The sequence below is a fragment of the Chiloscyllium punctatum genome, chromosome 22 (genome assembly GCF_047496795.1).
Source record: "Chiloscyllium punctatum isolate Juve2018m chromosome 22, sChiPun1.3, whole genome shotgun sequence".
NCBI lineage: Eukaryota > Metazoa > Chordata > Chondrichthyes > Orectolobiformes > Hemiscylliidae > Chiloscyllium > Chiloscyllium punctatum.
Window position 1 is genome coordinate 79699723 of NC_092760.1, and position 24620 is coordinate 79724342.

The 24620-nt window shown below is 40.2% G+C and overlaps 1 protein-coding gene across 1 annotated transcript; it reads left to right on the forward strand.

The window, feature by feature from the left end:
* Nucleotides 1-7270: 7270 nt before the first annotated feature.
* On the forward strand, nt 7271-12872 carry fibinb (fin bud initiation factor b). Its single transcript, XM_072592705.1, has one exon. The coding sequence runs from the start codon at nt 7629-7631 to the stop codon at nt 8244-8246; it is 618 nt and encodes a 205-aa protein (XP_072448806.1). The 5' UTR covers nt 7271-7628; the 3' UTR covers nt 8247-12872.
* Nucleotides 12873-24620: the final 11748 nt, after the last annotated feature.

Consider the following 24620-nt stretch of genomic DNA (forward strand, 5'->3'; position numbering starts at 1 on the left):
ACATAGTATTCAAAAAATGGCCTAACCAATGTCCTGAACAGCCACAACATGACGTACCAACTTCCATATTCAATGTACTGACCAATAAAGGAAAGCATATCAAATGCCTTCTTCACTATCCTATCTACATGTGACTCCACATTCAAGGAACTATGAACCTGCACTCCGAGGTCTCTTTGTTCAGCATCACTCCCTTGGACCTTATCTTTAAGTGTATAAATCCTGCCATCATATGCTTTTCCAAAATGCAGCACCTCACATTTATCTAAATTAAATTCCATCTGCCATGGCATTGTACATTGGCCCATCTGATCAAGATCCTGTTGTACTCTGAGGTAACCTTCTGCGCTGTCCACTACACCTCCAACTTTGGTTTCATCTGCAAACTTACTAACTGTACCTCCTATGTTCACATCCAATTCATTTATATAAATGATGAAAAGCCGTGGACCCAGCATTGACCCTTGTGGCACTCCACTGGTCACAGACCTCTAGTCTGAAAGGCAACCCTCCACCACCTTTGAGCCAGTTCTGAATCCAAATGGCTAGTTCTCTCTGTATTTCATGATGTCTAACTTGCTAACCAGTCTACCATGAGGAACCTTGTCCGATTGCCTTACTGAAGTCCATACAGATCATATCCACTGCTCTGTCCTCATCAATCCTCTTTGTTATTTCTTCAAAAAACTCAATCAAGTTAGTGAGACTCAGAGTCATAGAGATGTACAGCACAGAAACAGACCCTTTGGTCCAATTCGTCCATGCCGACCAGATATCCCATCCCAATCTAGTCCCATCTGTCAACACCCACCCCATATCTCTCCAAACCATTCCCATTCATATACTCATCCAGATGCCTTTTAAGTGTTGCAATTTCACTAGCCTCCACCACTTCCTCTGGCAGCTCATTCCATACGTGTACCACCCTCTGCGTGAAAAAGTTGCCCCTTAGTTCTCTTTTTTATCTTTCCCTTCTCACTCTAAACCTATGCCCTCTCGTTCTGGACTTCCCTATCCCAGGGAAGAGAGATTTCCCATATACAAAGCCATGCTGACTATCCCTAATCAGTCCTTGCCCTTCCAAAAACATGTAAATCCTGTCCCTCAGGATTACCTCCAACAACTTGCCCACCACTGATCAGTCAAAGGGTAGTGAATCTGTGGAACTCATTGTTGCAGAAAGCTATGATGGCCAAATCATTGAGTGTCTTTATGACAGAGGTAGCTAAGTTCTTAATTAGTAAGGGGATTAAGGGTTATGGGGAGAAGGGAGGAGAATGGGTTTGAGAAACATATGAGCAATGATGGAATGACAGATCAAACTCAGTGGGCCAAATGGCATAAGTCTGTTCCTAGATCCTATGGCCTAAGGTCTTAGACACTTACAGCCATTCATCCCATTGTATCCATGCCAGTTCACAAATATCTTACACTAATACCATTTTTCACCTCTTGACACATAGCCCTTGAGGCTATGGCAATACAAGTGAATATCAAAATACTGCTTAAATGTTACAAGAATTTCTGACTCAACCACGTCTTTCAGCAGTGAGTTCCAACTCCCACTACCCTCTAAGCAGAAACATTTCTCCTCAACTCTCCTCTTAGCCTTCTATGTCTTACTTTGAATCTATGCACCTGGTTGTTGACTCATTACACTTTCCTTATTATCACTTTCTGTGGCTCAGAATGAGATTTTGTTTTGGACTGCTCTTGTGTTGCCTCTCAGGTCACTTTGCAATTTTAAAATTGCTATATAATGCAAAATGTTGTAGTTGTTATATTGGAGTATTTCTATTTTCATTTGCACCCAAGTCATAATTTTTTTCCAAATGAACATTCAATTGAGCTTCTGTCTTTCTCTCTCTCTCTCTCTCTCTCTCTCCCCGCACCCCCCCCCCCCCCCCCCTCTCTCTCTCTCTCTCTCTCTCTCTCTCCAGTGAACAGAAAGAAGCTCAAAGAGCTTTCCTTGTACATTGGCCAAAACCCATGCCTCACTTTACACCATTTTGTCAACATGTCTGTGTGCAATTTGGTTTTTGCTTTTGACAATAAAAAAAAGTAACTGCACTTTAAATGTTGTCAAGTCATTTGGGACATCCGAGGATGTGAAAGTTATTGGAAAGAAATCCAGATTCTTTCATTTTTATTTCATCAACTGTGATTATTCCATATTCTGTATTCAGCCACTCCCTCTATCATCGACAGTTCTGGATGAATCCGGCTGCTTCTGCTCTGCACTGCCTACGCAATCTGCTGTGAGTTTGGATTTTATTTCCAAGTAGAGTCTTGGAGTCATACCGCATGGAAACGGACCCTTCGGTCCAAACAGTCCATGCCAACCATAATCCCAAACTAAACTAGTCCCACCTGCCAATGCTTGGCCCATATCCATCCAAACTTCTCTTTTTCATGTACTTCTCCAAATGTCTTTTAAATGTTGTAACCATATATGTCACTTCCTCTGGAAGTTCATTCCACATACAAACCATTGTTTGTGTAAAAAGGTTGTCCCTCATGTCATTTTTAAATCTTTCCCCCTCACCTTAAAAGTATGACCCTTAGTCTTGAAATCCCCAACCCTATTGAAAAGACACCTGCCATTCACCTCAAGTATGCCCCTCTTGATTTTATAAACTCTTATAAAGTAGTAGTTGTAATTATGATATCCTACAATACAGAGTCATAGAGATGTACAACAAGGAAACAGACCCTTTGGTCCAACTCATCCATGCAGACCAGATATCCTAAATTAATCTAATCCTAATTGCCAGCATTTGGCCCATATCCTTCTAAACCCTTCCTATTCATATACCCATCCAGGTGCCTTTTAAATGTTACAATTATACCAGTCTCCTAGAATATGGCAGCTCATTCCATACACACAAAGTTGCCCTTTAGGTCCCTTTTAAACCTTTCCCCTCTCACCCTAAATCCATGCCCTCTAACTATGGACTTCCCCATCCCAGGGAAAAGACCTTGTCTATTTATCCTATCCATGATTTTATAAACCTCTATTAGATCACCTATCAGCATCCAGAGCTCCAGCGAAAACAGCCCCAGTCTATTTAGCCTCTCCCTATAGCTCTTTCAAAATATTTTATCATTCTCTGATTGCTTTTTATCTGGACCTCAACCACAATTTCACAAAATCTACATGTCCTAATTTCAGGCACATTTTTGTTAATGGTATTCCAAACATCTATCCTTTGCTCCGATTATACTTTCATCTCCCTAAACCTGTCATCTCCATGTTTCATTCACCCAGGAAACTCTCATCCTCAGCATTCTGTGACTGGACAATATCTTCCATAAATCAATGGCAGAACCAGATGAAAATCTACGATTCATGCTGTTTTCCCCACTCCTTGGTCAGCCATTGGTTTTTCTGCACTCGTTCAAGCCTTTTCTATCCAGAACACTTATTCAGCTGTATGTGAAGATCAAACCAGAAAAGAATACACCTTAGACTGAAAGTGTGAGATTGGAAGAATCTGCAGATTTTCATCAATCTATAAATCGACACATTTCTAAGGTTGAGTTTCTTGATCTCTCTGCCCTTTGTTCTTTGTCTTTCATCTATAATGAATGAAGTTGGAAAAATTGGAACATAATTTCTATCATGTCACTTTGTGGTTATGCATCCAAATTGTCTTGCAAATGAAAATGCTATATTCAGTACAATTAAAATGAATTTGTTATTTCTGAATATATCACACAAACACCAAATTCTTTCCAGTTCAAAATTCCTGGTGTTTCTGGATCAATTAAATGTGGAGTGCTCAATTGTTATTTGTTTGGGAACACAGCTGTGTTTCTTTACAACATAGCACATTATGAAAGGATATCTTACATTTTCATAAGGGTGGGTTTATACAGGGACTAGTAAGTATATGGATACTCAGCCATGCAATATACAGTTTATATTCTTACTGCCTCAAACTGTACTTCACTTCCCCTAGAAAAGGACATTCATCAGTGAAAGTGTATATGGATAAAGAACAGAAAGGTGCACCTGCATCCTCAAGGTATTCAAATTAAAAGTGGGCAAGTTTAAGCCCAAAGTATTCTCTAAATAACTTTAAAACCAGATCTGAAAGCAATCTGAATTTTTACTTCATGTGGGCTGAAATCTAAGTGGTATTATACTGTCTCATCTAGGGCTCTCACAATACTCTATTCTAGATTCTCTGGACTTGGATGGAGGTTTGTAGTACAAATTTGAATGTGGCTGTGAAGCAAAAACAACCCTAAAGCTGTGCTCAAATTGTAATATAAACACATTCTGAGACTTCCAGAAGAAATGCTAGAGATGAATAAGTTTGGGGCTTATTGTTACTGGTACTCTAGACTTATACTTTTAAGAAGTAGAATATAGGACCTAGAAACACTGATGTATTGAGAGTCCATACACAAGTCCAACACATAATGAGGTCTTTCATTATGGTTCAGTTTAAAGCAATCAGTGTCTTCATCAATGGTTTACAAGTAATTGGAGGCATTAAATAAATGTTGCTTAGAAAAATAGGATATAAAAAAATTATAGTGATCTGGGTGTAACATCAAGAATAGCATTTATTGCCATTGAATTGTCCTTGAGAATGTGGTCATGGGCCTCCTTTTTGAACCATTGCAGTTTGCATGGTGAAAAAGTTTCAACAATGCTGATAAGGAACAATGCATAGTTTTATTTTTGAATGATGAAAAATATTCTGATCAGAATGGTGTGTGCCCTGGAAGGAAACATGGAAGTGCTGGACCTCCATACACACCTGCTATCTTTGCTGCCAAAATAGCATGAGCTGTCCGCTATGGTTCCGCTGACAGCACACTCGCTTCTGATATAATTGGGTTTAAATTCCTCTTCAGAACTTCATACAAAACTGAATCAAGACTGACACTCCAATGTAAAACTGAGAGTGGGTATGGGCACAGACTGCTTCATAACCTGAGTCATTGAGATTGGAGCCTAACAATGTGAAAGGAGCCTACTGCGAACGTCGCATTTTATTAACCTATTTTTCTAATCAATCTATTCAGAGATGTTATTACACATCTCTGCAGCAGCTGAGTCTTGAACCTGGGCCTTCATGTCCAGAGATAGGGGCACTACAAAAGACAGCACAATTCTAACCTAATGGAAATATGCGTATCAAAAATTGCCTCTAGCCTGAGTTGAGGGCTTTTGTGGCACGGTGGTAGTATCCCTGCTTCTGCATCAGGAGGCCTGGGTTCAAGTCCCACCTGTTCCAGAGATGTGTCATAACATCTCTGAACAGGTTGATTGGGAAAAGTATCTAGCCTGTGGAGTTGATGGTGAGTGGTGCAGTGGTGCTGCCTCTACTTCTGAGCTGGGCAACTCGGATGAAGTCCCAGCTGCACATGTGCAATAACTTGGTTTTAGTCTCCGATGTTTTTTTTCACTTTTTGTGATTTGAATTGTTTACAAAAATACGCGCAAAACATAAGGGTTGAAAGAAAGCGCAGTATTAGGTCTTAGCCCCTCACCCTCTTTACGCCGTTAATTTGCATTTTTTGAGATCAATATTAAATAAACTCACCTTTCAATGTGCGTTAGATGCACGTTGCTGCAATAAGAACAGAAAGTGCCGGAGAAACGTAATAGGCCAAGCAGCTTCGGTGGAAAGAGAAATTGGGTTAACATTTCGAGTCCAGTATGACTCTGCTTTTATTTGTTACACATTGTTGCATCCTACTTTAGCTGCTACCTTACAGCTTAGCTGGCTGCAGTACAGTACAGGAAACACTAGGTAGGTAATTGCCTCTGATGCTGATTCTACAGTTTGACACAATCTTTCAAAATAAAGCAGTCATGATTTGGAGATGCCGGTTTTGGACTGGGGTGTACAAAGTACAAAGTTGGTCCAGGCTGATGAGGCAGATATCCACCATTCCTGATGAAGGGCTTTTGCCCGAAACGTCGATTTTCCTGCTTCTCGGATGTTGCCTGACCGGCTGTGCTTTTCCAGCACCACTCTGATCTAAACTCTGGTTTTCAGCATTTGCAGTCCTCACTTTTGCAAAGTTAAAAATCGCCCAACACCAGGTTAAAGTCCAACTGGTTTAATTGGAAGCACTAGCTTTTGGAGCGCCGCTCCTTCATCGGGTGGTTGCTGGGGACACAATTGTAACTCAGAATTTATAGTAAAAGTTTACAGTGTGATGTAACTGAAATTAAATAGCTTGTTTGTCAAGTCTCTCACCTATTAGAATAGCCATGACAGTTTCACTTCTTTCATATGTAAATCACAAAACTTTTTTTTAAAGTTACATTCTCAGGTTAACTAAAAATAAAACAGGACACATTGAACGTATCAAATGAGAAAAAAATCAATTACGGGTTTGATATAACAATTGGAGTTATACTGAAACCATAACTTCTCGTTTCGCGTCTGCAATGCTAATTTACAATAAATAGCATTTAGAAAGAAATAAATTCTGAGGAGGGTCACTCCACCTGAAACGTTAACTCTGATTTCTCTCCACAGATGCTGCCAGACCTGTTGAGCTTTTCCAGCAATTTCTGTTATTTTTTATTTCTGATTTACAGCATCTGTAGTTCTTTCGGTTTTTACTAAGAACTGAGGCTTATTTGCTGTGGGCCAGTTTCAGTATCTGGCTCCGTGTGGTCCGTACGATTATTACAGTGAAACTGGACTTTGAACCGTACAGAAGGAGTAAAATAGCTCGTGAAATGTTCATGTTGCAAATTATATCGTTACAAACACAGTGATGAAGTAAGGTTGGGAGAGAGGAGGTTTGAAGTAAAGCGGATGGATTTCTCAATGAGCAGGGAATCCTAGCTGCAGTGCCTTTAATACCACTACCAGAGGCTTGTGTTCTTTAGGGGAGTAAAACTTACAGCACTGAACAGGCGACAGTATTCATTGATGGCTCGAAAGAGGAGATTGGCTCAGTCAAACTGACCCGTGGTCAATCGGTGTCCGAAATGAGCAGAGATTTATTCTGGAGGTGGGGGAGCGGCTGTTCTCTGATGTTTTAAATCGCACCCTTAATTTAAAATGAGGGGGGTCCGGTCAGACTGCTCTATAATTTCGGAAGGATCCCGGTAACAAGAGAGGGAGGGCGGTAACCTTGAAAAGTCCTAAAAGGCGCAAAGTAGGTTTGCCTACACACACAGAAAACACTATTTGACACAAAGGTTCTCTACGAAGCAATATTTTTTCTTCTATTAAAGTCGAGGGGGTTGGCAGGGGTCTTATGTAACTGGCGCTATAGTTGTCTCCCAGTTCTGAGAGAGAGAGAGAAGACACGTCGCTGGCCTGTGTCCTCTCAAAAGCCAGATGTTGGTCTGTTCGGGGCGCCTGCCAAAGGACTGTCATCTGAGCTTTCCACATTCTCCCTGATTTGACGGCTGAACAGAAACACTTGTTGGAAAGAGAGAGAGACGTGGAAAGCAGAGTGAAAAAAAAACTCAACTCAAATTACACCTTACGGCGGGGTTGCAGAGGAATCATTGGTCGGAGATGGGAGCGGAGACTTGACGGGGATGTTCCGCTGGGGGTCCCACAATGGGGAAAAAAAAAGTCCATGTTTCCAAAAGATCTTAAAGAGTGGCTGCTTCTGACCGGCGGGTTGCATTGAAGATGTTAGCTCTGCGAGTATTCTACGCCAGTCTGCTGTGTTCCCTAACTCAGGGCTATTTCACTGGGCCTCTGCACCCGGAGATGTCCAATGGCACTTTTCACCATTATTTCGTGCCGGACGGCGACTACGAAGAGAACGACGACCCCGAGAAGTGCCAGATGCTTTTCCGCGTCTCGGACGAGCGGCGCTGCGGGGTAGAAGCCGACCTGCAGACCTTCCTGAAGCAGGAGATGCTCATCCTCCAGCGGCAAGTGGAGGACGCGGCCAGGGTGTTGGACGGAGTCGGCAGGAGCATCGCCCATGACCTGGACGGCGAGGACAGCTACGGTAACTACCTGCGCCGGGAGACCAGCCAGATCGGGGAGGCGTTCTCGCACTCGGACCGCTCTCTGGTCGAGCTGGAGCTGAAGTTCCGTCAGAGCCAGGAAAGCGAGCTGAAGGAGGTGAACAAGATCAACGACGAGGTGCTGCACATGCTGTACCACACCAGGCAGATCTTGAGGGAGACGCTGGAGATCTCGTCGGGCTTAAGCGATAAGCACGAACTCCTCACCCTGATCGTCAGAAGTCACGGCACAAGGCTCAGCAGACTGAAGAACGATTTCATGAAGAGCTGAGATCTGACTGAACCACACTGGACCGACGTCCCCATGTCTCCCCCCACTAACATGTCATTTACTTCTGCAGCATATTTATCAAAATCGATTGGCGTAATGTGAGTTTGGGGCAACGTGTGTCCAATGGCCTCTGCCCCCCACTACTCACTTTCTATTGAATATAAACTAACATTGCTTTCTGACATCGATAACCGTGACCCAGCTTCCTATTCAAGGAGGTTGCTTCCTTGTTACCCTGTAGATTTTGCAGTTTGTCAACCGTTCATTGTTGTACATGTTCTCGGTTCGTTAAATATATACTGATCTGTTTCGCCTCAAATACCGCAGGCAGGTACAAAGTATTTTAAAACGAGACAGAGAGGGAGAGAGAATGTACGTTTCGTCGTGACAGACGAACCCAGCGCTAGGAGGGAGGGGGTTGTGGGGGTGAGTAAGTCGGTGCAGATGTCTGATGTTTGAAGTGCGGATAAATTGGCCTTTTTGTTTTGCAGTCTGGAACCCTAATACAATTGGCCGGGGATAAGGGAGGGAGAGAGTTTAAAACGGATGAACAAATTGAACAGATCCCGGGCATTGAGTCTGGGTAACTGTGTTCTTTTACCTCCCAGTGTTGGAGCACTCGGGTCACATCCAGCAACTACATGCCCCACCGCTCGATTACAGCAAACTGACAGCTTTTTGATTGATGAGTCTCCTTTAAAGTCTGGATTTGGCACTAGTTTCCGTCCAAGTGGTTAAAAAAATTCCCCGATTCCAGTTAATAAGTTTGCTTTCGCAACGTGTCTTGTGGTTGGCTGTTTTAAAGTGAGCTGCAGGAATTTTGTTAATAAAACTTTTTTTCTCTCTCTCGAGCGGACGCCGCGTTAAAGCATCCGCTGCAGAATAAGCGTTTGAAAGCGTGTATTGTCTGGAGTGGTTGTGAAGGCGGAATTGGGCAGTAACATACTGGAAGCAGAGACCCTGACACGCTGTGGCTGGCGCACCTCCTCCGGGGTTACCCAGATTGTGGAGGCCGCTGCTCAACACCCCTGCTGGGCTGGAGAGGGGGTGGAGGGAAGGATCAGACAGAATCTACCAAGCCGAGGAAGTTAAACTGCACTCCCCTCCCTCAGAATCCATCAGTCCACAATCCAAAAAATTTACACCCTAACAATTTGACAATTTAATCCTGAAATAGTGCGGAAACAACATTTTTTTTTGCACAGTAATTTGGGTTTTATTTGCCGATAAGTTCACGATGTTCCTTATCTGGATTTATCTTTCTTCCACACCAATATAGCTCGGGTTCTTCTTAATAACACAGTCTAGGTGTAAAAATGGAGGCTAAACCATAAATTCAGTTTGGAGGTATTAAAATGGGTTTTAATTAAAAGTCCTCCCGTCGATAGACTGGTGGCATTTATAGCAGAGCTATATGAAATCTTTAAAGGTGGTAAAGGAACATTGATTTTTTTTTCTCACCAGTAAACGCCCAAATCCACTCAGACTGCAGTTAAAGCGGTTTTTTTTGGCATCGTGTGAAATGTTTTCGGCGCACATCAACACGCACACACGAATAAAGTACCAGATCACTTCGATGTCTGGTTTTAATCTGCTTCTTCGACACAATGAAGCCAAACGACAGCGAGAGGTTACCCTCACGTGGTTTGGGCTTCTTACCAAGTGGAAACTGCTTCAGTGGCGGCTGCTTTAGAAGGTGCTCAGACACGATATTGAATTATTTTACTGTTACCAAGGAGCAGACATCAGCAATCATGTCCTTATAACATTAGTAAATGGCGACTTTCTGCGTTCAGGCAGTTGTTCCTTTCTAGTCGGTAGAGTACAAATTGGAGGACGCCGCACTTATTCAGATATTGTCGACTGTGTTGTTACAGTTTGTAACAACTGTTTTACAGCGACCAGTTTGCATTAGTAGCAGCGCGGTGAGTGAAATCGTCAGTAAAATGACAGCAGTGAAGATGTACTCTGTCCATCACATCCGATGAATGCCACACGCTTTTTTTTGTATGTGTTTTGTAACGTCAAAGAAAGAGATAATACTACACTTGTGTGAAGTGCCAGCAAATTACCCGAGCACTTCCTAAAAGTGGCATGTCGCAATGTGGTGCCTCAACTCCCCGAGAGAGAGAGGTTCGGTCCACTGCACTTGATCTGAGGTATACTCCTGCTATGGAGACCATGAGTATTCCAGCCTGTGAACGCAGTAGCCAAGATGTCAATTAGAAAATAATGGTAACCCCGGTCGGTCCTTGACGATCTAAGATAACCAACAGAGTATTATATGAATTTGGATCTTTCATTGCTAACCTATGTTTTGATGATTTATAACGTTAGGACAGAGCCCGCTTCTCCTCCTGAAGGACTCGGAGAAATGGACAAACCTGATGGGCTCAGTCACTTCTAACCAGCCGATAGATACCTCCCAAAGATTGCTCTCCCCAGAAACAGGCGATTCTCGTTTCCTTCGCTGTCAGCTTTATTATCCTTCAGGGCAGCATTTCAAACGACCGCTGTGAGGCTGCGGAGCGCCATCAAACCCGGGGATCCTGAACACTACAGCGGACACAATGCTGTACCAGTTTCAGGTCCCGTTTCTTTTTCGATGTGTGTTTCGGGAGAGTGGGGGGATCAAAGAAATACGCCGGAAGGGAAGAGCCGAGTCACATCCACGAGAGCCGTGGTGATATCTGCAGCTGATGCCCACCTTCAGTCGGCGAGAAGTGATTGATTTTGGAGGACAGCAATGCCCAGCCTTCTGGTTGCACAACAGGCATCAACATTTCTGTGCATTGCACAGAGAACACAAAGAATTGAGTTGTACTGCATTTTGCACCATTAGCACCAGCCTATTTCAATGAATCAAAGTTACATCAGCGAACGCACAATTGTTTCCAAATTCTAGATAATTCAGGAAGGGTAAAGACTACTTCAGTGTTAAACACAGCTTATTCTATTTAAAAAAGAGAAACACATAGCAGAACAGTAAGGAAAGGTTGTATTGTCCTAACTCAGTTGTGCAAATTAAGATGTGCAAGTTCTCAATGGTTAGAAAATAAAGCTACCACGCATCGAAGGATCTGCAGCAAAGTTTGCCATAAAGCTATCCCTCCCAGCAGTTCCCTGCCTGTACCGTTGCATAAAGTCGGACAATTCTGCTCACCAAATGCGATCACGTTTGTCAGGCTGTAGCATTGCAGAGCTAGCCAAATTATAAGTAGTCTTCTGGAATGCAACCTGTAAAATATTTGTCCAGAATCTTTGAGACTTTTGATGTGGAGGTTGTTGACTTTACGGTTTAATGTGACAGAATGTTTTTGACAATTGGATTTATTCGAAACATCATTCCAGACCAATTATGAAAGGGCTGTCTTGCTCACTGCTTAGTCAATAAGCAAAATAACTTGGCGACCAAGGAGCAAAATTCCAGAGGAGACACCGCTGTCGCAACAGTTCACACCTGAGTAAATTCATTGAAATTACCAGTGATGTGTTTTTCCCCCACTGGCCAACTTTCTCAGTTACTGGGGCAGATGAGGTATAGCCTATAATAAAAGCAGTAAATATTGGAGAAACTCAACATGTCTGGCAGCATCTATAGAGACTGAAACACTCGGAGCTTCTGCTCTGAATCCAAGCCTTGTCACTTCCCTACAAGTATTACCACTCCCTTTGCTTTCTGTTCAGTGAAATCTTTGACGAATAATCTTCCTCGTTTTCTAATCTTCCATTCTGTTCCAATTGCTCCTCCCACCTTTTTCTACAGCATAAAGCCCATCACTTTTCGATCTCTGTCTTTAGTTCGGAAGAAGAAATATGTTGGACGCAAAATGGTATCTCTGCTTTCTCTCTCAGAAAATGCTAGATCTGCTGAGTATTTCCAGGGTTTTCTATTCTTTATTTCAGATCTCCATCGCCCGCAGTATTTTGCTTTTGTTTTAAGGGTTTATGTTTCCCTGTTCGACAGTTGTGAAATCTCACAAAAGTATTTACTTTGTAAATGTTATTTCATATGACGTGTCCCAAAAATTGGGATCAAAAATGGAACACTTGTGTAAAAATAATATTTTTTTATTACATATTTAAACAGCAAATGTAAAGGTTTCAATGGTAAAGTACGTGCATTTCTAAGGCCACTGTATTACGTTCAGTGCATTATACTGAATCAAAGTTAGCACTACAATACAATTCTGAAATGTCACTTGGCTCATTTGCACCGTCCAGCATTCACTTCCGACAACTGATTTCAGTGTTAGATGCATCAGCTAAACATTATTTTCTTAGTTGAAAAAATGTGAAATAAGATTAGATTGGGCTACTTCAATCCCGAAACCATCTGTATCTTAATTTAAACTAATTTTAAAAGCTTTGTCAAACATTTACTCGTGTTGTTAAATTAGATCGCAATTTTGGGCTGCCGACCCATGGGATCATAATAAACGGAATGAAATATGGATCAAAGGATCCAATTTCGTAGAAGGCAAGATATTTAGCGTAAAAATAGTTAGCAATGCATCATTGTATTGTGCGAGTTTCCATTTTAAAGGAAATGTTTGGTTGGATTTGTTGAAGATAATCAGTACATTAAACGTCAGTCATGAGGAAACTCTTCGACTTGTTACCATGGCTCAGTTGCTTCTATTTTGCCTGTTAGTCTGAATGTCGTGATCTGAGCACAAAAGCAGGATTTAATCACTTAACCTGGATTGATACCCTCAGTGTGCTACAGAGGCCGTGTCACACTCAACAAAATGCCACTATTTTGGTTGAGTGCCCGTTCAGATAAATACATGACCAACCTTGGCAGAAAATGAAACCAAGAGAGGGATTCCTTCATGGGATGTCGGCAAGGATGGTGTTTATTGTCCTTTACTAATTACACTTGAGAGGGTAGCAATGAGCTACCTTCTGAGCTCTTGCAGTTTGTGTTCTTGACATACACCCAATGCTGTTAGAAATGTGGCATGGCTGGATTTTACCTAGTAATAGTGAAAAAATGTGAATATATTTCCAAGTCAGAATGATATATGATTTGGAGAACTTGTCTGCATCTCGCTCTTCTAAGTGATTGAGGTTACAAATTTGAAAGGTGCTGCTCAAGGAGTCTTGGCATCTTGTAGATGGTACACATTGTTGTCACTATGGCAGAAGGACTGAATGCTCAAAGTGGTGTGTATGCCAATCAAATTGGCTGCTTTGTTTTTGATGGCATTGAGCTGCTTTAGAGTTATTGGAGTAATACTCAGCTAAGTAAATGGAAAGCATTCCAAGCACAATTTTGGCTTGTGCCTTGGCTTTTCAGAGTCATGAGGTGGGCTACTCAGGCACAATTCTCAGTTTCTGACCTCCTGTTGCAAGCAATCAACATGCCTACACATATTATGACACACATTGATGGGAGTTGCACTTGAACCTAGGCCTCAGCTTAAAGGTAGGGAGGACGGACTGCACCACATAACCCTAGCACAGAATTTATATGGTTTTTCTAGTTAAGTTTCTGGCCAATGGTAACTCGCAGGATATTGATCATGGTGGATTCAGTGATGGAAATGCCACTGGATTTCTCTGTTTGTGTTTAGATTCACTGTTTTTGGAGATTGTCATTGAATGGCAGTTCAGTCACATGAATGTTATTCATCACTCATTAGCCCAAACCTGAATGCTGTCCAAGTCTTGCTGCATGGAAGCACAAATATTAATTGAAGATTTACAAATGGAATTGAACACTATGAAATCATCAGGTAACATCCCCACTGCAGACTTCATGATGGAGGGAGATACTGCAACATGTGGATGGTTTACTGAGAAATTCTACAGGCGGCTCTTGTGGTGCATTGTGCCCACCTTTGGGCTCGGAGGCCTGGATTAAAGACCCATTTGACTTCAGTGGTGTGCAACAACATCTCTGAACAGGGTGATCAGGAAAATATCAAGAAATCCTGCAGTGAGATTGTACAGCTGAGATGATTCAGCTGCAACAACTATAATGACCTTTCTTTGCACTAGGTAAATTGGATGAAGATTTGACATAAAGGATTTTAGGATGAGATGAATTGAATCATCCACTCAGCCCCATTGGTTACATAAGTGTTGTTTTGATCTGATCTGTTTACTGTAAGAGTATTCAGCACTGTTTATAGCATGCTGAATCCACCATTTAGAATGCACATAATCCAGTGCTCTAGCTTTACTAGGTTGGTATGTAATCTTTAGGTATGTCTGACAAGTTCCTGATGAAGGGCTTTTGCCCAAAACGTCGATTTCGAAGCTACTTGGATGCTGCCTGAACTGCTGTGCTCTTCCAGCACCACTAATCCAGAATCTGGTTTCCACCATCTGCAGTCATTGTTTTTACCAAGTTCCTGACAAGCTTTGCTGCTCTCCTCACTGAACTCCAATTTGTCCCTTGGTTTGACGGTAACAGTGGAGTGAGGGATGTGCAAGGTCATGAGATTACAGATTCTGGTTGAATACACTTCTGCTGCTTTACAAGCCTACTTTGCCTCACTGATGCTAATTTTGAGTCGATATTTCTACTCTGAATCTATCCCATTTAACACATTGGTAGTGCCACATTGGAGGATGTCTTCACTATTAAGGCACATCTTTGTTGCCATATGGATTGCTCACTAATCAGTCCTATCAATACAGTCATGGATAGATACATGTGCACAAGTATAAGGCCAAATATGGGACTTCTGCTTAGTGTTGGTTCTCTCACTACTTGGTGCAAGCCCAGCGAGGCAGATATTCACTTCAATATTGGGTCAGCTGCCAATCCTGATGATACAATATTGAAGTCCGCCCATCTTAGTGTTTCTTCCAAATTATATTCATCGTGGAGGAGTCCTCATTCATCAGTTGAGAGAGGGAAATAGTTGAAAATCAACAAGAGATTTCCTTGTTTTTCTGTGACCTGATGACATAAGACTTCACATGGTCCAGAGTCAATGCTGAGGATTCTCAGGGCTAATTCCTTCCAACTACATACCACTGCACTACTGCCACCAGATGTGTGATATTGGTAGAGTTTTGGGTATTGGTTGAAAGGTATGGTTCTATGAGTTTGACTAGTTGAAGGTTGACAGAGTCTGTGAGAAAGTTATTTTCATTTTGGCAAGGTACATTAATAAAGAGGGCTTTGCAGGGTTCACTGGACTGAACATGTCTTTGTTGTTCCCATTGCTAGATCAATGCTGGGTGACCTGCTTTTATTCTTATCTAACAATTTTATAGTAATTCAGTTCAACTAAGTGGCTTGTCAGGCCATTTCAAAGAGCAAATAAGACTCAACTACATTGCTGTAGATCTAGAGTCAAATGTCGGCCAGATTGGGTAAGAATGGTAGATTTCTTACTGTAAAGGGTAACAATGAAACCAGATGCATTTTTATGACAATCCACTTGCTACAATGTCTCCATTTTCATTCAAGATTTATTTAACTGAATTTAACTTCCTCCAGTAGCCATTATGGGATATGTCTCTGCTTCATTAATTCAGACGGTTATATTACTAATGCTGTGCCAGACCACTATGTTACCATTCCTGTAAAGTTATTCCTCCACCGTCTGTGCTTAAGATAGATTAACTGGCCATTTATCTCACTGTTGCTTGTATGATTGTGATGTGTAGAAAATGGCTACTGCATTTGATTACAAAACAACAATTGGCTCGGTGGCAAGTTTTGGGATGCGAAAACTATTGCATCAATAGACTCTCCTTCTTTACATTGCAACTGGCCAGCTATTCTGTATAAATCAGCAACATCAATTTGGAAAGTAACATTTTTATTTGATTATATCAACAAGGAATTCAAATTCCAGTGTTAAATAGAGACATTTATAAGTCTAAATGTTGAATTATGCTCACGTTTGAAATATATATATAGGAGGCGATGGCCTCGTGGCATTATTGCTGGACTGTTAGTCCAGTCACCCAGGCAATATTCTGGATTGGATCCTGGGTCTGGATCCTGCCATGGTAAATAGTGGAATTTGAATTCAATAAAAATCTGGAAACAATTGTCCAGTGATGACCATGAAACGGTTGCTGATTGTCAGAAAAAAAACCCACCTGGTTCACTACTGCCCTTTAGAGTAGGAAATTGCTATTCTCACTTGTTGTGGCCTACATGTGACTCCAGATTCACAGCAATGTGGTTGACTCTTAACTGCCCTCCAGGCAATTAGGGATGGGCAATAAATGCTGGCCTAGGCAGTGATGTCCTTGTCCCGTGAATGAATAAAAAAAAAATCAATGCTACATAAGAGGAAGTCAGTAAGGTTCTCTCCCTTGACCCTAATCAATAATTTTTGCTGAAAAGGTACATGTGTTGAGACACAGGGTGAGAACAGACTCAAACTTGGCTTTGATAGATTTAAGAGTAGCTCTCCTAATGATTGTAATAACTAAAATAAAACAAACAAATGTAGATGCTGGATCTGAGATTGTAATAGCTATTTAGGAGATATATCAGAGGGCAATGGCTATTACATTAATTCTCAAGGGAAGATGGTGGTGTAGTGTAATATCACTAGCCTAGCAAAGCTGAGGCATGTGATCTGCTAACCATGGGGTTAAGTCTCATCAGAGCACTTGGTGGAATTTAAATTCAACTGATTTTAAAAAACTCGGTACTGAAAATATGATGACCATAAATTATCACAAACTGTTGTAAAAACCCATTGTGTTCCTTAATATGCTTTAGGGACGGGAATCAGTAATTGACACCCAGTCTAACCAACCCGTCACTACAGACTGAGAGTGATATAGTTGACTATTAATTACTTGAAAGGATTCATTTCAGAAATGCAATTGAAATAAAAAGGGAAAAAGGTTTTAGCTATTTTGCTGATTAAAAATGTGAATTATTAAAATGTGATCAGTGTTTGGCATTGTAAATATATTGCTACTGCTGAATAAGTTTAAATCTGTCATTTCAAAGAACTGGGTGTTGACAATTCTGTACTATGCTCTGAAGTTGTCACCTAAATGTTTCCTTCTTAATTACGAAGTGTATATGTTTTAGTAAAAAATGTCAATATAGCTTGTAATATCACAGTGCAGAATTGGGCTATATCGACTTGTTTTAAACACTCTTGTTAATACCTTGAAAAATACCATTAACTACTTAGTTAGCATAGGCCTTTTCTTTGAACATTGTTTTTATATGGTTATGGAATTCCCACTTGAGAAGACTCACAATGCAGGACTGAATCTGGTAAAATATAAATTTTGGACAGTTTTGTTTTGAACCGAAAATACATTTGCGACATTTCATTCCAATGTTAAGATGGATTGATTAGATTTAAACCCGCACAAAAGTCTTTGAAAACACTGAGACAATGCAGTCATTATTTTCATAAATGAAGCAACAATTCAATTTCTGAGCCAGTTACCGAATAAATAATAAAAAAGTCTGTTAATCATACTGTGATAGATGAGTAAAAATAAGATAATTTGCTTAGATTGAAAAAATGTTGACAAATGCTTGAAAACTATTGCAGTCCAAACAAGACACAAACAACAATGAAAACAAAAAATGTGGAAGATCACAGCAGGTCAGGCAGCAAGAGAAAGCAAGCTAAAATTTCAAGTCCAGATGACTCTTCATCAGTGGTCATCTAGACTTGAAACGTTAGTTTGTTTCTCTCTGTGGATGTTGTCTGATCCACTGTGATCTTCAGCACTTTTTGTTTTCACTTCAAATTCCAGCATCTGCAGTAATTTGCTCCTACTCAAATAACGATGGTAGGTATCATTACAACCAATCACCACCACCAATGGTAAGTAACAAGATTATTTTGAGTATGATAGTGAAGATGGTGAAAATGTGTATCTGGAACAGAAAGTGCTAGAAATATTCAACAGGTTTGGCAGATTCTATAGGGAATGATACACTTAACATTTCAGATCAATGTTAGTTAGTGAATAACTGAGCCATAAAATCCAAACTTAATTCAAGAATTTCATTCCAAATTTGTGATGATTTCTTCTATCTCAGCTGAAGCAGCCTTAGCACTCAGCAGTACTGCCATCATAACTGGTAAGTGTGCAAAAAACATTTACAAGGATGTCACCAAGACTAGAGGACTTGAGTGATAAGGAGAGAATGGGAGGCTGGGAATGCTTTCCCTGGAGTGTAGGTGGATGAGAGGTCACCTTTCAGAGGTTTATGAAGTCATAGGGGCATGGATAAGACGAATAGCCAAGGTCTTTTAGCCAGAATGCAGGGGTCCAAAGCTGGAGGGCAGAACGCTTTAAAAGACACCTGAGGGGCAACTTATTACACACTTATTGGTAGTGAACATGGAACGAACCGCCAGAGGCAGTGGTAGAGGCAAGTACAGTTACAAAACTTAAAAGACACTTGAACACATACATGAATAGGAAGGGTTTAGAGGGATGTGAGCCAAACACAGGAAAATGGAACTGGTTCAATTTAGGAAATCTGGTTCGCATGGATGAGTTGGGCTGAAGGGTCTATTCCCGTGCTATATGATTCAATTATTCTGTTTGACTCTTGATTGTTACCAAGTGCTGTTTTAGTACACATATGCACATTGGCATCAAATGAGGGCAAGACCTAGCTTGGCTGTGTTGCATCAAGTGGTTGAATTGTCAAAGGGTGGTCACTGTCAAGGAGCAGAAATGATTACAGACTAATTATCCATATACTAATTGGGAAGCAGCACCCGAGGAACTATTTTCAGATAGATATTAACAGCTTTCAGGGAAAATAGGCAAAAAATTGGCAAAAAAGAAACAATGGATTGATTTTCCCCAAGCTTTTGACTGAAGGGATTATTCAGTCATGCAGATCAGGAAGGTAGCATATCAATGCAGATTATCTCAACTGGTTATATATTAGAGGCACTCAAACCAATTATGAGAGGTCAAAATAGATATTAATGTCTATCACATTGTATAGTCTAATGAATAGCCACCTAGGTTTACAAATAAAGCATACTAATGTGGACAAAAACATATTGAAATCCGTACCTTCAGTAGAGAAGAGTTAAAGGAAGAAGATTGAAGAGAAAATATGATATGCAATCATGCAAAAGAAATTTAGATTCAGGGGTCTACAATGCTCTGAATTTGAGTATTACTATGAGAAAAAAAGTGTCTGACTGTGTATATAGGATACTAGTTATGAAAGTCAAATTCATCTTTGTTTTCAGCACCCCAATACTCAGTATATGTTCCAATAAAAAGTCAAGCGAAAATTGCTTACTAAAATGGAACTGGTCCATGAGATGAGAAACTACCAAATGATTAATAAAGGTGCCTTATTTGTTTTTAAAAGAATTGCTTCAGTTATATATTATTTTCTTTCCTGTAGTCTGGAATTTGCTAAAATTCAGCAATTTAGTTTTCAAGTGTCAGTTATTTGGAATATTATATCACAGTTATGGAAAAGAAAAGTCATGTTCTATTTATACATTTTAGCAGACTTTTTAAACATCTGTTTTTCAGCAATGTGCTTGCAAATTAAAGATTCTTGCGCTCCGATAAAATACAGCAGCCTATGCTTATTAATCTTCATGATTATAGCATATTTTTGCCTTTAACAAATCAAATCTTTCATCTTGCCAAATTCTCAAAAGAATTTTGCTAAGTTTTCCAGAATGGGATCTATAGCAAGTAGACAAAACAAAATTACACAAAAATTGCTTTTGGAAAGATACTCTTCAGAGAGTTTAACTGGTGAGAAAAAGATGTTGGGTGAGATTTTTGCTGAGTTGGGCCAATTCCAGAGCTCTTTAAAAATGATGAGCTATGCCCCAAATGTGGAGGTCTGCCCCTATTTCATATCAATCCCAGTTTTGCCAGTCAGGGGTATGGACATGATAATAAAAGAGGGAAGCTCAAACTAAGCAAGATAAATTGAAATCATATAGATCTTATTTTGGCTATTCCAAGGGCTTGACTGACAGTGTTGGAATCAAACGTTTATGGAGTAGATATGAAAGCTTTTTAAATAGTGGATAAAGTGTGTTTAATTGCCATGATCTGACATTTTAAAAATCTCCAACCATTTATACATAAACAAGATAACATGATTAGTTAGATAAAAAGGATTCTCTTTTCTTGCAATTTCAATAAACATATTTGTTGACAGTTCCAAAGCGATTATATTACAACTGATGATATTATGAATACTTGGCAGAGTTTCAAAGCACAAACTCACTTATTTCAGTGAGAGAGGCTGAATTCAGATTTTGATTTAAAGTTTAAAAAGGCTATTAAAGTATTAGCTGTATTTGATTAGGTAATTGACTAGAAATTTATATCAGATTAAACATTTGAAAGGATTTTAAAAACGTCCAATGGTTGGTGAATGAGTGTTTATAGCAGCAAGTGTGTAAATTGTCATATGGTACTACAGAACTTGAGTACTGCTGAAAAATGAAACTTTGTCAAAGCTATTCATCTTGCATTGCTAAGGACAATTTTCAAGGATACCAAAGTGAGGTGAAACCAATATTTATGTTGCATGAAAGGATTGGTATAGGGGTTGCCAATAAAGTGTACATGAGTGCATCTGTTAAACTGCCAGAACTTTTTTTTATCTGTACATAGCTGTTTAAGTCTGCCCTTTGTAGATATTGGGTGTGTGTAGGCATGGCAATGGCATGGAAATATGAAGCGACAATGATGATGCAGACTTTCTAAATAGCCTCAGCACCTTCCTGCTCCACTATCTATGTACAATCTATGTACAATCTGCTTCCGGGGTGAGAAGACCAGACTTTATTGCCCTCACCCCCATCTCATTAGAGTGAAAGTTGATATTAATGGGGCCTTTTAAATCAAGTCAGATTTATGGAAATTTCCCAACTCAAGTTGCCCAACTCCGTAAAAAAGCTGGCTTTTTTGAGTTCAGTTCCAGTGTGCTAGGCTAGCTAATTCAGAATTTAATAGCAATGTGAACTAAATACACCTGCCACACCTGATCTCAGAGTTTATTTAAGTATGTAAAAATGATCAGTGGTGAGCCAAATGGCTTTTGACCCATGTTTGTTTATTTCTTCTGACAAGAACTGGCAAGATAGATCATTATAATCACTAGAAATTAAAAGACGACCCAATATCCTGCATAAAATTCCAATGAAACATTTTAATGGCCACTGGTTAGATATTGGGTTTTAAAGGAAAGAACCCATTTCTTGGAGATCATCTTTCATACTAGCCCAATACTCAACTTTCCAAGAATCTTCACATTGACCCACGATACATCTATCAAAGAGTTCAATGTAGAAGGGATAGGAAGAATCAAAATTAAATGTCTGGATTTTGAAAATAAAGCTTTTAACTGCTTGATTAATGGCATAGACATATTTTCTAACAACAAGCTATTAAATTTACTTTGTGAACAAGTAAGGATGCTACAGGATTTAAGTATTATTTTAAAATGCTTAAACCAATACACTTTTTCTTGATCTCAGCAATACTTTTAACAAATAGATTTGTTGAAGACTTTCAAATGACATAGAATGCTAGAAACAAAAAGATACAGTGCAAGACCACCTAAATATTTTTCTAATATGTTATAGAAAAGCCATTTTATATATTTTTAAATATAATGTCTTACAGAGAATGGCTGGTGAAGAGTGCAACAGAATCATGGAATGTTGCAGCACAGTAATAGCCCTTGTGACCTATCAAGACTGTATTGGCAATTTTCTGCATGAGAAAATGTGTTTATTCATGCTCCAGTTCAATTCCCTGTGTCTTTTTAAAGCAATAACCTAATTCCCTTTTACAAGAATTTGTGACTGTTTCACCAAAAGATTGTGAAGAAGTTCACATATCAACCTTGTTTCAATTTTTTTCCTTCAAATGTTTTTATTAACATCTAAGTATGTTCCTTCTTGATACTATCTTATTGGAGAAATATTATATCTCTATTCAATAAACCTTAATAATCTTGACCATCTCTAATCAGCTCACATGTTAACCTTCCTTGTTAGTGACAAAAAAACTCAATCTTGTTGAAGTTTCTTTTTATAAGTCATCCTCTTTAACTTCCATACGAATTCCATTTTATCCTTTGTTTTTATGTCCTATAATAAGATGGCCAAAAACTTTAATCAAACTGCAATCTAGCTAGCACATGATTATTCTGGTAAATCTCTTCTAAATTCTCTCCAGCTTAATAATATCCTTCACATATCAGGTGACCAGAACTGGACTCAGCATTCCAGAAGAGGCCTCACCAACATCCTGTACAACATAATGTCCAAACTCCTATACTCAAATTTCTTAGCAATGAAGACAAGCATGTTAAATGTCTTTTTACCTACTCTATCTATATGTGATGCAGACATCTAAACATTATATACCTGACTCCTAAGTCTCTCTATTCTACAACACTACCCAAGGCCCAATGTTTTTGCTTTCGTTTGTTTTGCCAAAATGCAAGACCTCACATTTATCCAAATTATCCATCTGCCACTCTTCAGCCCATTGATCCAATTGATCAAGATCTCTTTGTAATCTTAGATAACATTCTTCACTGTCCACAATATTATCAAACTTGATGTCATCTGCAAACTTACTAACCATACTTTCCATATTCTCATCTAAATCATTTACATAAATGACAAACAAAATTGGATGCAGCACGGGTCGCTGTGGAACACCGCTGGCCACAGGCCTCTAGTCTGAAAAACAATCCTCCACTATCACACTCTGTCATGAATACTATTTAACAAGGTTGCCTGCCGATGTTATCAAGAAAATGATATTGACATTGTCAAGATCGTGGGCTTGAACCTATGAGAACTTCTGACATCTCTAACTTGTAATTACAAAATGTCTTTTAAAAGAACAAAAGGGAACAATACAGCACAGCAACAGGCCCTTCGGCCCTCCAAGCCTGTGCCCCATATTTTGCCCTCCCATACTAAAACCGTCTTCACTTACAGGATCCATACCCTCCTATTCCCTTCCTATTCATGTATTCATCCAAGTATTTTTTGAATGCTGCTATTCTGTCTGCTTCCACCACCTCCTCTGGCAACATGTTCCAGGCACTCACCACCATTTGTGTGAAAAGCTTGCTTTGCAGATCTCTTTTAAACTTCCCCCATCATACCTTGAACCTGTGCCCCCTAGTAATTGACTCCCCACCTTGGGAAAAAGACTCACATTTGCCACTGTAGCCAGGCCATTCACAATCATATACATTTCTATGAGGTCATCCCTCAACCTCCTGCATTCCAGTGAAAACAATCCCTGTCTATCCAACCTTTCTTCATAGCTAAAATCCCCCAGACCAGGCAACAGCCTGTGAACCTTTTCTGTACCGTCTACAAAGCATACACAATCTTCTGGTCGTGTGGTGACCAGAGCTGTACTTAATATTCCAAGCATGGTCTACCTAAAGTTCTACAAAGCTGCAGCCTAATGTCTCTATCCTTGTACTCAATGACCCAATGAAAGCAAGCATACCATAAGCCCTTTTTCCTACCTTATCTTCTTGCGCTGTCACCTTTGGTGATGTGTGGACCTGCACACCCAGATCCCTCTGCATAGCAATACTCCTAAGGGTTCTGCCATTCACTGTATAATTTCCACCTGTACTTCACCTTCCAAAATGCATCACCTCACGTATGTCTGGATTAAACTCCATCTGCCATTTTTCTGCCCATGCCTCCAACTGTCTATATCCTGTGTATCCTCTGACAATCCTCCTCACTATGTGCAACCCCACCAATCCTTGTATCGTCTGCAAACTAATTAGACCAGTTATATTTTCCGCCAAATCATTTACGTAGATCACGAACAGCAGAGGTATCAGCACCATCTCTGTGCAACATCACTAGTTACAGCTCTCCATTCCAGAAAGCATCCTTCTACCACTACCATCTGTCTCCTATGACTAAGCCGTCTAGCCAGCTCACTCCGATACCAAGTGATTTCACCTTTTGTATTAGTCTCCCATAAGGGACCTTGTCAAAGGCTTTACTGAAGTCCATGTAGACAATATGAACTGCATTTCCTTATCAATCATCTTTGTCACCTCCTCAAAAGACTCAAACAAGTTAGTGAGGCATGACCTCCCCTGCACAACACCATACTGTTGATCACTAAGAAGTCCATTTGCTTCTAAATGCATATAGATCTTGTGCCTGAGAATCTTTTCCAATAATTGTCCTGCTACTGACTCACAGGCCTCTAATTTTCAGTATTATCCCTGCTACCCTTCTTAAACAGTGGGACAACATTGGCTACTCTCCAGTCCTCTGAGACTTCACCTGAGGCCAAAGAGGATACAAAGTTGTCTATCAATGCTCCCGCAATTTGTTCTCTTGCCACCCTCAATATTCTGGTGCAGATCGCATCAGGACCCAGGGACTAATCTAC